The 16982-nt window shown below is 35.2% G+C and overlaps 1 protein-coding gene across 9 annotated transcripts in view; it reads right to left on the minus strand.

Moving 5' to 3' along the window:
- The window catches only part of ERBB4 (erb-b2 receptor tyrosine kinase 4), a 1132189-nt gene that overhangs the window by 160054 nt on the left and 955153 nt on the right, over positions 1-16982 (minus strand). For all 9 annotated transcript variants that reach the window (XM_067026813.1, XM_067026811.1, XM_059053753.2 and 6 more), the window contains one exon: positions 11778-11963. In XM_067026813.1, the coding sequence (XP_066882914.1) occupies positions 11778-11963 (186 nt within the window). The remainder of the gene's footprint in view (positions 1-11777; positions 11964-16982) is intronic.

Here is a 16982-nt window from a genome sequence, read left to right on the forward strand (position 1 = left end):
ACGAATGGAAACACTCTTTCAATTTTTTGTAACTGCCTATGAATCTAAAATTATTTCAAAATAAGAGTTAGAAAAAAAAATATCTGGAGAAGAATTTGGGCAGGTGTAGAGGAAGCAAATCTGTATCTTGTCTTCATTGCCAACATGGTTTTTCTGTTTCCAGTCAAATTGCTTGATCTCCTCATCCTTTGTTTCTCCTATGTGCAGCAAAATGCAAGTCCTACCTCTCTGAATTACTATAAACATGTTGAAATCAGTAGGAAGTATGACATTACATGCATACATCTGAAAGATCATGATTATATATCACAACTTCCTGACAGCAATATTATAACACCCATCTACCTACACAGTTTTAGAAACAAAAGACACAGGGGAGCCATAAACTAGACATGCAGGTCCTGCTACTTTGATTCTGCATTTAAGAAAATCACTGTGCTCCTAAAATCTGCTACAATACAAAACTGCATTCACATAATCATGAATAATAGATGTAATTGTGAACACTTTACACACATAAAGTACAATTTAATCCATTCGGATTGGAAAGCTTTCAGATTTGTGTCAAAATAAAAAGTACATTAAAAGTACTAGCTATACATTTACAGTAAAGAAATTAAGTACTTTTCTTTCTGGATGTGTATGGTAGCTGAATGAAAACCTTTGCCATTTATAGAATGGAGTAACTTCCTGGCTGAATTAGAGTTGCTCAGCATGCCAAACAAAGCCACAGGCAAAGCAAAGCAAAAGGGAAGCTTGCTATTTTATAGGTTAGACAAAAAACAACCTAAATGACTCCTCTAAGGGAGAGACCTTCATATTTCATGCAAACCCCAGGAAATAATTAAGGCTTCAGTGCAATTCTGGGACCTGTGCTCTAGAAAATGCCTCAATAAACTTCTTTTTCAATCTGGTAAAATCGAGATGCTCTCTTATCCCTTACTACCTCTTTTATATCATCCTCCTTTAAGGCAATGAGAATTTAGCACATAAATTAAAAGCAGGAGGTTGTTTCAGGGAGGGGATAAACATGATTCAAATTCAGCCAGGTGCTTTATCACCAGTTTGGGAGGTTGCAATGTTATTAGACATTCTGATATAAAGATGGAGAGGAAAAACTATTGGTAGAAAAGAGAAAGAAAAAAAAAAAAAAGCCCTTGGAAGGTAAACTGAAAACACAGAAGTACTTCAAAGGAAAAATAAACTAGCTGCCTCTCATTTAATATTCCAGAAGGGGAAAAAGTTCATTAGACACTTAAAAATTATCATGAGATAATTAAAAGTAGATGATCTTTTAGACTAAATCTCTGTAATACTGTAGTAGTTATTTCACCTAAATTACAAATGAGAAGTCCACAAATCTTATGGAATCAGGGTAAGGGGTACTGGATGTCAGCTGGTCTAGGCTGGGGTGACTAGGTGATAAATGAATTCAGATTGTGGCTTTGTCACTATGACCTGTGGCCTTAAATGGATTCTGTTACCTGTTTAGTCTTCATTTTCCCCATCTTCAATACAGGCACATCTATGGTCTTAAAGCTGGTCTCTGTGAGGACCTAGGGATCTCTCAGGGTACCATGAAGCCCTTTCAACACCTTCTATTGCTATAGGTATGGCTCAGTTTTATTTGTTTAGATTTTCAAGTAAAATTTCACTTGACAAAACAATTTCACATTTAAAAATTTTTAAATCAGTGAAATAGGTAATCTTTTGGAGCTTCTTGCTGTGCCAAAGTTTCAATAAGTTCTGTTATTCATTGTTTTAAAGATTTACCATCTCCATAAAGGAACATTGGGCTGGTCCCTTCTGTGTGATTTTTCTATCCTTTTGTACACAGCAAATTACTTTAAGATATTGATTTGATTTGTGTTTTGTGCTTGCTTCTTTAGAATAAATAGGGAAAACTGTATGTTTCTAGTTTGGGTGCTTCATCTTGAAAGGGATTTTACACTGTAGTATCTAAAATTATAATTCCAAGGCAACAGAACCCAGGAGATAAGCCTCTCGTAGGTTTTGTTGTTTGAGAAATTGACTTATTTCTATCTAGCCCTGGAGGTGAGGGTGGAACATAAAAGAGGCTGAACCCAACAACCTAGAGAAAGTAGATTAGGTTCTCTAAGACCAAAGAAGGAAGAGGGAATCACTGGGGGCAGTTCCAGAAAGGGGCTGGGAATGGGGTGGGGTAGGGGGAACCTAGCCTCCTACTCTCACTCTGTCCCCACAGAAGTGCTAAGCCTCTCCCAGGATGGTGTGTAGATGGATGCCCAGGCCCTGGAGGACTGAACACCATGAGACAAGGATTTATAGGAACATGTCCCAGCTAGCTTGATGGAGAGAAGAGTCATGTGGAGTAGAGCCCAATCCTCCAGTCACCCCAGTCAGTCCAGTCTAGATCAGCTGACATCCAGCCAACCCCACAACATGTGAATGAGCCCAGTCGAGATCTCAGAGTCACCCAGCACACCCAAACTCATGAGCAATAAATACTCATGTTATATGCCAAAATGAAAAAGAAAGATGAAAAAATATTTGGGAACTATAAGGATTATGCATACTTGACAGAAAGATTGGAGAATTCTGCTTCTGTAGAGCCGAACAAGAACAGCTTCATGTACCAATTATGAAGGCTGGAAAAATGGAGACTCTGCTCCTGTTTACCAAGCATCCCATATTCCTCATCAGATTCTTTGATATCTCTAGAAGAATCCGTATGGGGATCTCCCAATACATGATTAAAATGGAATTTCTGACTTAACTCTGATAGGTGAGTACCAAGCTGGAATCATTTTAATTTAGAAAAAATAAAACTAATGTGATGCTCCTCCAATCTAGTATTTCAGGCCAAATTTATTTCTGTTTAATATGAGGAAATGATGAAAAGACTTCCTTTGGACAGATTTGTGTTTTGTCCTGGAAAAAAATTTTCAAGTGAACCCTTTATTATGCAAACGTTTAGAGATCCTCTTCTGAAATGGATGGCCTTGAGAGCACTGTTCTATGTGATTACAAAAAAAGGTCAATATTTCCTGAGCAATACTATGTGTTAGACAACATGTTAAGATATTGACACATTTTGTTTTATTTAACTGTTACAATAGCCCTATTTGGTAAATATTATTATACTGATGTTTAGATAAGGAAGTTCACAGAGTTTACGGAACTTGTGCAAAATTTCACAGCTAATGACTGGTAGTGTTGGGATTCAAAGCCAGATCTAATTGCAAAATCCATTTGCTTTCATCATTATAATTATAGTAGGTTCTCAATGGAAGTTTGCTATATTCATGAGTACAATAATAAATGAGTACATGAATAAAAACAAAAGAAAAAAGGAATATAATAAATGAGTGCAAATTAATAAAGAAATATATGTATCTGCGTTCTGTAGAAACTATTATCTAATTTTTCAGATTAATATCACTTGTTTCTATTTATTTATTAATTCAAATTTGATAAACATAGCTTTGATTCCTTTTATTCAGGCCCAAGTATTTTCTTTTGGCAAAAGAGAAAATGACTCTCAAAGCTCTTATTAACTATGATTCAAAATTCAAACACAGGTTTTATTTATCTGTGGTTCCTACTTTTTCCGCTACACTACGTTATCTTTCTGTAAAAGTCACGTTTAAATTAATTTTGATGATAATAAATATTAAACAATATGTTGTAATTTTTCTTGCTATTATAATAACATATACTAAGCATTGAAGTTTTGGTAGCAAATGTGTAAAGCTGATGCATGATCTCATTTAACCATCACAGGAGGTGGACAAATGGAGGCTGTTGCCCATTTTCTAGATGAGAAAACAAATTTAGAGACAGTAAGGAATTTGCCTAAGTCATACAGATGATAAGTGATAGAGCTAAAACTGGAACACAGTGTTGCTTCCTCCTAAATTCTGCCCTAAAAAACTGCTGTGTGATACCATACTTCATCACTCACTCCATGAGGCAATGTTTTTTGTTTACTTAGTTTTTGTGTCTCTCTTCCCCAGTGAAATATAAAAACTGTGATAGAGGGACTTGTTCTTTCTTAAAATCCCAGATCTTGGGATAGTACCTGCTACATCATAACTTAATATTTTTTTAAATGAATAAATAAATGAGTTTTCCTGGTTAAGCAAAGACTGTACATATTCTCCTTTGTAATTCAAATCTCAAAAGTCTAATTTAGAAATAGATCTAATAATGGACAGAGACCCTGCAAAAATTCGCTCATTTGGCTGCTTCTTTAAGGTAAAAAAAAATTTGAACATTGTATCTTCATGAAATAATCAGTGACTTGTCCATGATTCTGAGTGCAGTTCTTCATCCATCTACTATTTAATAACAGGACCTTGGGAAAGTCACTGAATGCATTTATTCTGAATAGAATTTTACCGTTGAGTCATATTCATACTACTGAATTTCTCTAAAGATCTAATGACAATTCATCAGAATATATAATGCTTTCAAAGATAAATAGTAGCAGTAAAAACGATAAATAATAAGCTAATTTTCATCCTTGTCTCTTCCAAACAGTGGCTGTGACTAAAAAAAAAAAAAAAACTCTCTATTTTAATTTAAATTGTGAAATGTCATTAATTGGAGTCTGTCTATGCTACTAACACTATGGCTTCTAATTCCAATATGTCTCTTCTATTCCACTGTTATAAAATATAATAATTTATCTGTATCAAAACATACCCCCCACACCCATTCAATTAGTATTCACAAACTTCTAAACAGTATTAAAAGTCATTATCATATTATTACATGTATTTAATAAATGACAGTTTTATCTTTTCTAGAATGTTAGAAGTATTCTGCCTCTGCTGTAGAATATGTATTTATTATTTTTAAATTATATATGTGCATAATACTGAGGTAGTATTTACATATAGAATATGGTCTTGACCACAAACAAACCAGAGATTTCAGCACCCAGTTCATGCATTTAACTGACATCAGACATTCAGATTTGAGTCCAATTTTATTCATGTAGAAGGAAGTGGCTGAGTCAAACAAGAAATTACTATTTCCTGTCACTCTGTGTCACTACTGCTAGAGAACAATGGAAAAGAGGAAAGAAAGAAAGTAAATGAAGGTTCTGCTCATGTTATACATTTAAACCTTAAAGAAGACTTCATATCTGTGTACAGAAGAAAAGTTTATTTCTTAACACAGAAATCTGCTCTCCTTCCAATCATGGTGAACTGAACTGAGAAATTCAGTTTCTGAACTGAGAAAGAGAGAAATTCTTTTCTCCTCTTTGCCCCTCATACTAACTGCCACTCTGCCATCAAGAAAAAAGAAAATTAAGATCCACAGACACCTCCCAATAGCTACAAAAATTAGATTTCACAATAGAATTCCCATTAGCTCCAACTGGGAATATTATGTGGGCAAGAAAAGTAATCTGGAGGAAAAACAACTTAAGAGTGTAAATTTTTTTTTTAAAGTTTAATTGAGAGAATCTATTAAACTGGGCTAAAATTCATGTTGAACTTTGAACAGTACAAGTTTTCTTAGAAAACATAAATGCTGGAATCAATCTATTTGCAAAAATATAACTGAAAGAGTCTTTATATATAGGCAGGTCTAAATTATTTTGGTAAAACATATTAGGTCATTTTTACCCTTTGAAATATCAAATTATCTTATTTCCATTTCTTTTCAGAGGAAGTTTAAGGGTGGATCAATTTATAACTTAGTTAGACAATGAATCATCTTGACAATGGACCACTGAAAAATGTTGTTAGAATCATCTCTTTAACTAGTTCCAATTGTAAACCACTAAAAAAGAAAGCCCTGGGAACACTACATCTGAATTAAACTGCAAATCAATTAGAGCTCCAGAAGAAAATCTGACAGTAAAGAAAAATAGTCCAGCAAAGCTCTGAGGAAGGTTTCAAGATTTTGAAAAATAGTGGTGGCAGATACTCAGTTCTCAAGCTTTAAAAAGGCAGTAACAACAACAACAAAGTCTCAAATAATCTCCTTAGAAAGAAGTCAGAAGATAAAAATCTATGCAGTAAAAGGAAGTTAAACCCACTTTTACCTTTTCTAGCTTGAGATTGAGAAGTTAGAATTTTCTCTTTGCTCCTCGCTGGTAATAGACTATCTATTCAAAGAATTACCCTGACCTCAGCTCTTTGACAATTCACTGCTGGTTTCACATGTTCAATATTACAAACAATTTGATTTTCTAACATGAAAATTAGAGGTCACGATAATAGCACATGTAGAACAGCAGCTTAGGAACCTGTGTAGGAAAGCACGTGAAGATAGGAGACAAGTTCTTTCTTCCAAAAAGTAGAAATATTAAATATTAAACATGAGATGACCTCCTCCTACCCTCAGTGTGGTGTAAGAACAAATGTTAAATCTTTCATACTTGAGATTTTAAAATTGAGTAGCTTTGAAATGACATCATGAGGGTGTTCTAACTATGAATGTATGTGTCTTTCCTTATTGTTTTCACCTCAGATATTGTCCAAAATTATAATACGTGGTGGACACTCTGACTCTATGCTAAGCAGCATTTTTAGCACAAGTATTACCTCCTTCTCATAACTTTTCTATGAAGTGAGTACTATTATTATGCTCATTTTCAGGGGGCACAGAGAGATTAAATAACTTGTCAAGGGCCACACGGCTGATAACTGAGGCAGCTGGATTTGGACCCATTCAGTCTGGTTCTAGAGTCTGTATGCTTAACACAAACTAGCACCAGACTATACGTTTTAAATTCTTAATTTATAGTGTCACTTGTGATCAGTATCAATACTGCATGGTAGCTCACAGAATAGTTTTGAGCTTGCTTTATCATAATATTTTATATGTAAAACATCAATTAAAAAAATTCCCCCATAATTAACTGAATATCTAGTACTTGATCCTGAAAATGGGACATAGACCTTCACGATAAAGCAATAAAAAATTTCCATGAAGACAATAAAAATTATTATTCATGATGGAATCTTCTCTTTTATGGGCATGACGATGAGACACAACTACAGATAAAATGTCACACTCCTCCACTCCTCAAATTCAGGAGGAGTGCAAGTGCCTATAAGCTGCAGTAGTGCATGTATTAGGAGAGGAAAGGGTGAAGAATGGTTTAAAGACCTGGCTCAGGATGCATCAGAGTTACTGATACAGAATTCAGGTATTTCAACATACTGCTGTGTCCTTTGGGACTTAAGTTCCTCCATTTTCCTGATCTATAAACTGGGAGAATAATGGCTCATACCTGCTAGAGTTTCAGTAAAGATTACATAATATAAAATATATAAAGCACCAAGCAGATGCCCGTTTTGTAAGACACACCTTACCTACATGGACTCACAATGAAGTTCCTTCACTAAACTCACATACACTTTTCAGAATCTGCCAAGTTGTCTTTTAAAAACTGCTTGCCCAACTTGTTAGCAACAACTCTGAAAGAAGGAATTCTCACAATTGTCTTCTATCCTGGATGCATAAAGCCCCAGGAAGGCATATGGTATTATACAAACATTAAATAATAATATGTTCTGCTCTGCTTACCAAATTAAATCAAGTTCTGAATGCAGCACATGCAGAGTGAAAATGGCTGATGAAAAGAAGAAATTTTGGTGTTGAAATTTGTGTTTCTGTTACATAAAATGTTGTAGAATGATGTACCAATGGAAGAATGGAAGGAAAACTTGGAATACGGATAAAATTTTTAAAAATACTTTCTTCTTTATATATAAAAACATAGATTAGTGGTTATAATATTTATTTACTCGCTGTGTGAATTTAATCATGTAACAGATTCTCTGTGACTGACTTTATCTGTGAAATGGACATAATCATGATACTTACCTTATAGGTTTGTGATGAGAAAAATTAATTAATGAATAAAATATACAGAGTAGTGGCTTACACAGAGTAAGTGCTTGACGTTAGCCATAATTATTATTTCTTCTACTTATGTTACACTTTCCACAGGTATTTTATAACGCAAGTATAAGTTGGTTATTTTATAGCATCATATCTCCCCTTCTACCAACTTTGTCAATAAATAAAAGGGATGCAGCCAAAATGAAAGTGGGTATTGGAGTAATTATGATGGTGATATCTCACTTTCATAAATTCTCTCAGTGAGAATTGGAAGTAAAGAAAAAGAAGCCTCTAAGTTACTGAAATAGTTATTCGCAAAATACTTTTGTTGACTCAGACCAAATTACTCATATTTTACAGACATTTCTGAAACAATTCTCTGTTTTGAGGCTTTTGACCTATAGCTAATAAAAGAAGATTGTTTTTAAATACTCCATGATCTAGGAGCTGAGCCAGGGAATTTACATGAGCTATTTTATTTAATCTTTGCAAATCACTATGAGGAAGTTTATTAGTTTTCTATTGCTATAACTCATTACCACAAGTGCAGTGGCTTAAAACAATACAAATTAATCTTCTTGCATGTCTGGACATCAGAAGTCAAAAATCAGTTTCTAAACTGGACTAAAATCAAGGTGTTGGCAGGCTTGCTTTCCTTCTGGAGATTCTAGGGGAGAACTTGCTTCCCTGCCTTTTCTAGTTTCTAGAGGTTGACTGTATTCTGCTTGTATCCCCCTTTCTCCATCTTCAAGGCATATCACTCCAACTCTGCTTCCGTTTTTATATCTTCTCTCTCTTATTTTGATTCTTCTGGTTCCCACCTATGTGGATCCTCGGATTACATTGGTCCACTTGGATGATCCAGGATAATATCATCTCCCCATCTCAAGATCTTTAATTTAATCACATCCTCACAATGCCTTTTAACATGTACATTAACATGTTCAGAGAAGATGGGGATAGGACATAACATCTTTGAAGGCAGGGGATTATTTTTCAGCCTACTGCACATAGATAGTATTATACTCATTTTGTGGATGAAGAAAAATGTAATAATTATTAACTCCATTAATACATTGAGAAACAAAAATTCAAAAAGGTTGAATAATTTACTCAAATTCACAAAACCAAAACGTGGGCACTGGCATACTAATGTAGGTCCTTTTGACCCTAATGCTGTTTCCACTACACAATTCTGACCCCAAAGTAGGAAAAAAGATAAAGGAAGGACTCCCTCCTTAAGGGTAAATTTTTTTTTCATTTTCTTTATGAGTTAAAAATATTTATTAAATATATACTGAATAGCTACCTACATGTAAGACCCAATTTTAAGTGCTGGGAAAAAATATGAATCAGACCAAATCAGTAACTACTAGGTAATCTCATATCTTCCCATATATTTGAATACTTATAACTCTTAAATCTATATCTACAATCCTGACCAAATTCAACTACCTAAGTGATAGCTCCACTTTTATGTTCAATAAACCTTGTCAATTTGCCATGTCTGGAACTGAACTAGCCTTCTCCACCTCAGGCAACAGCACCACCATATTTCCGTCCCTCAGCATCCTCTAATCCATAATCAAATACCTAAACTGTCTCAAAAATGTTTCATAATTTCATTAACTTCTTATTTTCATTACCCCCAGACTTCTAACTGGTATCTTCATTTCTATTCTTGCATTGTCTCAATCTAATCTCCATACATAAATTGGCATGATCTCTTTAGAAAATAAATTAGATTATATCATGTCCAGGGCAAAATACTTCAATATCCACTGCATTTATAATAAACTCCAAATTTTTCATGCTACACAGTGTTACCACATACCTTGCTCTTTTTAGGACATTTGTGTGCCTGTTTTCCCGGCATAACTAGTAATAGAGCCTCCTTTCACTCTTAAACTTGTTCATTTGGATGACAAATTACTTGGTCACCATATATATAGGGCTCTGTGTTATCTTTCCTCTGCCTAAATTTCTTCCCATAGCCAAAGTATCTCTCGGGACTCAGTGGGGTCTGTTCTTAAGTCTCCACTGTAATTATTTTTCTTCAAAATCTAAACCAAAGTGTTTAATCCTATACCTAATTGTTTTATTTGTTGAATGTTTGTTCTTACCATTAGACACCTCAGTCTACATAGTACCTGGCGCATGGTAGGTGTCCACACATATTTATTAAAAGATTAATGACTAAACAAATATGCTATATAGTCAGAGAGTTATATAAACATGCAGTATAACATTTAAATAATACAATACAAACTAACACAGAAGAGAAGGAAGTTACTTCTGTTTAGAGAGAAAAGAGTTTGACTTCACAAGGGGAGGAAGCCCAATCAGTGTTGACGGATAAAAAACATCATGCTGTGTGAATCAAGAAGCTATGAGAAAAGATTTCTAACCAGAAGGAATGTCATTTACAAAGACAGAAAGATTTTAAAACAGTGTGATTATTCAGGGAACTCAAAGTAGCTTCTATTATTAGAGTGTACAGTCTTGCATAAATGATATATTAATGCCATGAATCCCTAAGGACAAAACCTAAATTATTGAGAAGACTTCAGGAAATATAGAGAAGAACTAAGAAATTCAAAACTTAGTTTTGTTTTCATTTATAGTGCTAGGATGATTTGAGAATGTCTATTGCACATTTAGCTCACCTTATAAATTACAGAAGTTTTTAGATAATTAAATCAGTTTTTGAAGTGATATTTCAAACTTCATTAATGTAAAGAATCCACTCAGTTGTGAGTTTGCCATGTGATATTCACAAAATTGTAATACACAGTCCATAAGGAAACTATATCAAGACTTATGGTACAGAAAACTCAACTGGGCTTTTCCCTCAAATAATTTTTTCGGTTTGCATTTTAAGAATTTTCTCAAATTTCTTCTTTGGGTGATGTATTTTTATTCACTCTCAGATTGTAAAAGGAAATAGGCTAAAACTACTGGATTAACATTTTGGCATTTATATTCTACAAATGCTAAAATGATCAGATCTGTAGAATTTATAGAACATCAGGTCATATTTTGATGTAAATAAGAGTTGGAATAGTGAATTGAAACTCATCTCAGACCTATTTATCTTGGTATAGAAAATTCTAATGGTTTCTTTGAACTTAAAATATGCACTCCAAAGTTGCACACTGGTGGACTACAAGATGTGAAAGCTTTGCTTGGCTCCCAGGGTGTTTCAAAAGTTTGAGCCAAGGTTTAAATTTAGAGAAAAATCCAGAATTCTGGTCCTTCCTGGAAGTTTTGAAGATCCGCTACCTCTGGTGGTAAAAAAAACATAGTCCCCAAGAGGCAAGTAAATGTTTTCTACGTCACACAGAACCATCTCCTTCCATCACCCCAGGTACCGAAATCCACACCACTCTTCTAACATACGTTATATGACCGAGACCTTGTGCCAGACAAAAAAAAAAAAAAAAAAAAAAAAAAAAAACCCAGAAACAACAACAAAAAACAACTATTAAAGACCAATCGAGAATTATCAAAATGTTTAGAATTTGATCATTTGTAATTCTGAGAATTGAACGTACATGCTATGCTAACAAAATCATCTAAAAATGGAACAACTCAAACCTTCAATCTTTTCCTTCTTGAATTTTGTTAACTAAACTATACCTAAACAACAACAAAAACAACAACAAAGCCAAGCAAATCCAGTATAACAATTTTTCCTCCTGACCAATAAGTTATTTGTTTTGGTATCTGGTCAAAATAACACAAACAGCACAGTACAATAACCCCCAAATATATAAATAGATTATGAGATTGATCTGTGGTTTGAATGAAAATACCTCCCTATAATATATCTTTCAATATAGCAAATATAATTTATTTTATTTAAATAGACTGAATACCCAAACTGTTCTAGATTAGGAAATATAAAGGAAGAAGTGATGGGCACTTACCTTAGCTATCTGGACACACCAATTAAGCAATAGCTGGGATCCAATGTTATCCTTGTGTTCATGGACATAATCCAACAGGCAGCCATGGGGCATAAGTTGTGTAACAAGCTGAATGGTTGGGCTTAGACATACACCCAATAACCGGACTAAGTGTGGATGGTCCATACTTGCCATGATCAGGGCTTCCTAAGAGAAAAAAATATAACACCATTATTTAAACTCAAAGTTCTTTACCATTATAGTTACTTGCCCTGAACTAATGGTGTTGATAATGATTTTGAAAATGTACTCTCACTCAATGGAATCAAAAGTGAAAAGACATTATTGTAGCTATTATATTTCTAAAGTGGTTTAATTCAAGTGAAATTAAATGAAAAAGACTATACAAAATGAGAAATATTATAGAATAACTGCATATAAAATTAATAGCAGTATTTTCTCTTTTGTAATATGAATAATATTAGATTTTATTTACTGCAAATAAGTTGAAATTGAATCCTAATTTATACAGTAGATTTTTAACCTTTGATCTTTGGTTCTAGAGTCCAATAATCTGTACAAATGCACTTATTTGTATAAGGTGGCACAGTTACAAATAAGGAGATTCAAAGTTAACTCATTCATTATTGGCATGGATTCAGACAGCATACATAGGTGTAATTTATAAATTATAAATATCATTATAAACAATTACAAACAATATTCCTACTGTGAATTTATGCAGATAAATAAGCGTTTTAATAAGACATTTTGCTCCATAATTTTGCTTTTACTCAAATTTATTTCATTTTCAAAATTATAAGTGATGTTTATTCATAGAACCATAAAATGTGAGAGCTAGGCGAGATTGTACAAATTTGTGTACTCCAATTTTGTCGTTTCATGAAGTGAGAAAACAGTTCTAGTTTCTTTTTCATAATCATAACGGCAGCTTTGCTTAATGGAGATAAAGTGTGGACATATGATGGTTATTTAGCACATCCTAAAGTTAGCCTTCAATCAACAGTTATTTTAAGTATCTTTAGTCCAATTTGAAACTGATATGACCTTATACACACACACAGAGTGGGTCACACATCCATGGCAATTTATTATCAATCAGTTACCTATACACAGGTATGAGATTGTTCATTGTAATATTCTTGAATATTTTTTATAGCTTTGAAAAGTTTCAAACAAATACATGAAGACAGAAAGCTATATTGAGCTTCTCTTTAAGACAGCATGGCATATTGATATACACATTTACCTCCATTTCCTCTCAATTCTACCATTTTAACAACAAAGTAATTAATAAAAAGCCAGAAACCAATAATCACAAGAAGAAATGAGAATGGAATGCTAAAAGTAAGAAGTGGCTTACTAGTAGTAACTGACTTAGCAAACATAAGAAATCTGAAGCCTAACTTAGTAGGGGGAAAACTGAAAAGAAATCCAATTTACCCCACTCATTTACACACCAAAGGTTCAGTAGTGTTACACCACAAACCACTATACATAAATGGAGCAGGAGGGACTGATGTCATCAGGATTTTTTCAAAGTTCATTTAGGATGCACTTAGACTACAGATCTCCTTCTCCCCTTCATCCTTAGGAGACGCTAAACCAAAGGGATTGTGGACTGAATGTCAGGCAATGGAAAGAGAAATACTTTGGTGAAAATAGTAAGATCATGTAAATTTATATATGGTGAAAGATGGGGCCATGCTCCAGTTTCTTCTCCCAAATGGAGCTGTGACTTCAAACTTCTGGAAGTTTTGTTTAAACCTCAAATTCTACACCCAGCAAAATTTGAACCAAGTGAGTAAATATACAGACATATCTGTTCTTAAAAACAATTATCTCATGTTTCCTTTCTCTGTTAGATGTGCTCATTTAATAAAAGGTGGAAGGCAGTTAAAAAAGTACATTTAATTGAGGAAACAAGGAAATGACAGAAGGGATACTCCAGAATAAAAGCTATACAGAAGCCTGAGATAGTAGCCAGTCCAGACTGGAGTAGGACATATTGCTCTGGAAAAGAGGATGCAAGAAGATGGAATTAATAGAAAACCAAATGAGTTTAAAATGCATTGAGTACACATATTTTCCTAGCAGAATCTGAACATCAAATTAGTGATAGATACACAGAAAACTAAGCAAAAGTAAAATAAAGAAATGAATTTGAGGTAAAAACAAGATACACACAAGAGAAGAGTCATCATAATTACTATAAAGCAGTGGTCCTGAACATTTTTGGCACCAGGGATCTTTTTCATGGAAGACAATTTTTCCGTAGACCAGGGATGGGCAGGGCGTTGGCTCAGGATGATTCAAGTGCATTACATTTATTGTGCACTTTATTATTATTACTTTGTAATATATAATGAAATAATTATACAGCTCACCATAATGCAGAATCAGTGAGAGCCCTGAGCTTGTTTTCTCTTGCCACTCACTGATAGGGATTTTTGTTTTTGTTTTTGTTTTGTTTTTTGTTTTTGCGGTACGCAGGCCTCTCACTGTTGTGGCCTCTCCCGTTGCAGAGCACAAGCTCTGGATGCGCAGGCTCAGCAGCCATGGCTCACAGGCCCAGCCGCTCCACGGCATGTGGGATCTTCCCAGACCAGGGCACGAACCGTGTCCCCTGCATCGTCAGGCTGACTCTCAACCACTGTGCCACCAGGGAAGCCCCACTGATAGGGTTTTGATATGAGTCTGCAAGGAATTGATTTATTACAGTCCCTGTGCAGTCAAACCTTTCTGCTAATGATAATCTGTATTTCCAGCTGCTCTCCAGTGCTAGCATCACTGCCTCAGCCCCACCTCAGATCATCAGGCATTAGATTCTCATAAGGAGCATGCAACCCAGATCGCTCACATGTGCAGTTCACAGTAGGGTTTGCACTCCTATGAGAATCTAATGCAGCCGTTGACCTCTCAGGAGGCGGAGCTCAGGCAGTTATGCGAGCGATGGGGAGCGGCTGTAAATACAGATGAAGCTTCACTCACTCACCCACCACTCACTTCCTGCTGTGTGGCCTGGTTCCTAACAGTCCATAGACCACTACAGGTCTGTGTCCTGGGGGTTGGAGACATCTGCTATAAAGCACAGCTGCAGCTGGGAGTCGTTGTATAAGCATAGCAACTTAAACATGAAACATTAATATAGCAAATATCATATGACTCTATTGGAAAATGAAGAAAAGGAAGATATATTTCTGCAAGGTGGTGATGGGAAGGAAGTGAAGTACATTCCTGTTGTTCACAATGAGAAGTTAGTATATGATGCATAAAACTGAAAAATCAAGAGTTGACAGTATAAGCATATTATTTAGATAGAGAGTTAAGTAAAAGAAGAAATTGCTGAAAATTGAAAGTGATTACTTTGGGCAGTGTAAAATGGGGGCAGGGAAGGAAAAGAGCGTCACTAGTGACTGCTGTCTTTCACCATTATTAGCCGTGTAGGACATTATTCACTTTTAACCTCCACTACTGTTTGAGTAGTGTTGAGCTCACCTGAGCCTAAAGATTATTCACAATTATGGGGTAAGTCTGATGGAGTATATAGATTTTATTGGATCCAGCCAGGGTCTTACGTGAAATATAACATTTTATTTTTTGAAGAAGGAAGGGTGGGGCGGTATGAATACGTGTCCAGAGAAGGGAGAGATATAAGTCTAAACAGAAGAAATAAGCTGGTAAGGGGGTTTCAGCCTAACTCAAGGCACATTATTTTTGAGGCTTTTGTGGGCAGAAGCTGAAATTGTTGTTTTTCAGGTGGCTTCCAAGTAGATTAGGTCTTCCAATTCCTCCTTCCCCATCAGCCCCAGGGAACCAGATGAGTCAGAGAACAAAGGAGAGCACCAGTTTCTCTGCCTCTTTGCTGAGCCCACCACCACTGCAAAACCTTGAGAACTGGCTGCCCAGGAACCTCTGTCCTTACCTCCAGCAAGGACAGTGTTATCCTCAGGTGGTACCAGTCAAACGGTCCCAAGGTAGGACCTCGCAGTGGCTCAGAGAAAAGAGAAGCTCCGCATGGAGACCAGAGCTGGTGAGAAAAGACACTGTAGATACTACAGGGTGACTGCAACTGGGAGACTGTCGTGTAAGATCATTTGAGACACGCAGCCCTTCCCAAACTATTCGGGAAGACTTCCACGGAAGTTGGGAGTTTCTGCACAATTAGCAAAGCCAGAAATTTGAGTTATTGCTACTGATATGGCTCTATTTGGATCCATGAGGTGGAAACATTTTGGTTTTGCTTCCTGTATATTTCAGTCAACATTTGAAATAAAGCAAACTAATGTAATTATAAGGAGAGTACAAATAGAAACATTAGCCAAGTTGCATTATCTATTATTTAATGTAGTATTTTTATTAACTAATTAAATAGTAATTAACATTAATATTAAAAGCATAAAGCAGAGGGTTCCTTCACTGAATTATGACATGCACACATATAAATATAGATACCAACAAATAAGCAAAACATAATTAAATTAAATATCTAACTCAATCAAGTACCAAATTAGATATTTAATTAGATATTAAATATTAGATAGCTGATTAAATTAAATGTATGCTAATTACATTCTCTCTATTTCTCTTCTGGTGGCTCTAGTTTTTCATGTCCATCAGATCGACCCAGGTTTATCACTATAAGGGTAGCTTTCCAAGCCCCACTCCCAGATAATCAGGTCTAGAAGTAAATCAGAATCTACATTTGTAGCAAGCTCCCTAGGAGAAATTACTGTAGGAAACATAGAACTTTGAGAACCCCTGGAACATATGCATCAAATGTATGTCTCTACCATCCGTTGCAAAGAAAGTAACATGCAACAGTTGTTTGATCCTCATTGCAACTCTAGGAAGCAAAGGAGGCAGCCATTCTCAGCTGTAACATAAGGAAACCAAGGTTGAGCAGAATTACCGCCCCAGGTCATATGATGTGTAGGCAGCAGGATCAGTGTTAAGACTCCGGTTTTCTGATTCTTAGTACAGTGCTATTTCTTAGGACAGTAGACGTACTGTTATTTTAAAATGTCCATTCTATCAGCACTTCGAACTGTAGATGTTTATCTAATTAACAAGAAGACAGCACCAAACACCTGACTTTAGCCATACATGAGTGAATCGGGTCAAATTATATTGATACTTTAGCTCCTGAGGAGCAACTCGAGCAACAGATTTGCACCTACAGGTAAACTGCCATCACTTACAATA

This window comes from Kogia breviceps, chromosome 2 (assembly GCF_026419965.1).
Source record: "Kogia breviceps isolate mKogBre1 chromosome 2, mKogBre1 haplotype 1, whole genome shotgun sequence".
NCBI lineage: Eukaryota > Metazoa > Chordata > Mammalia > Artiodactyla > Physeteridae > Kogia > Kogia breviceps.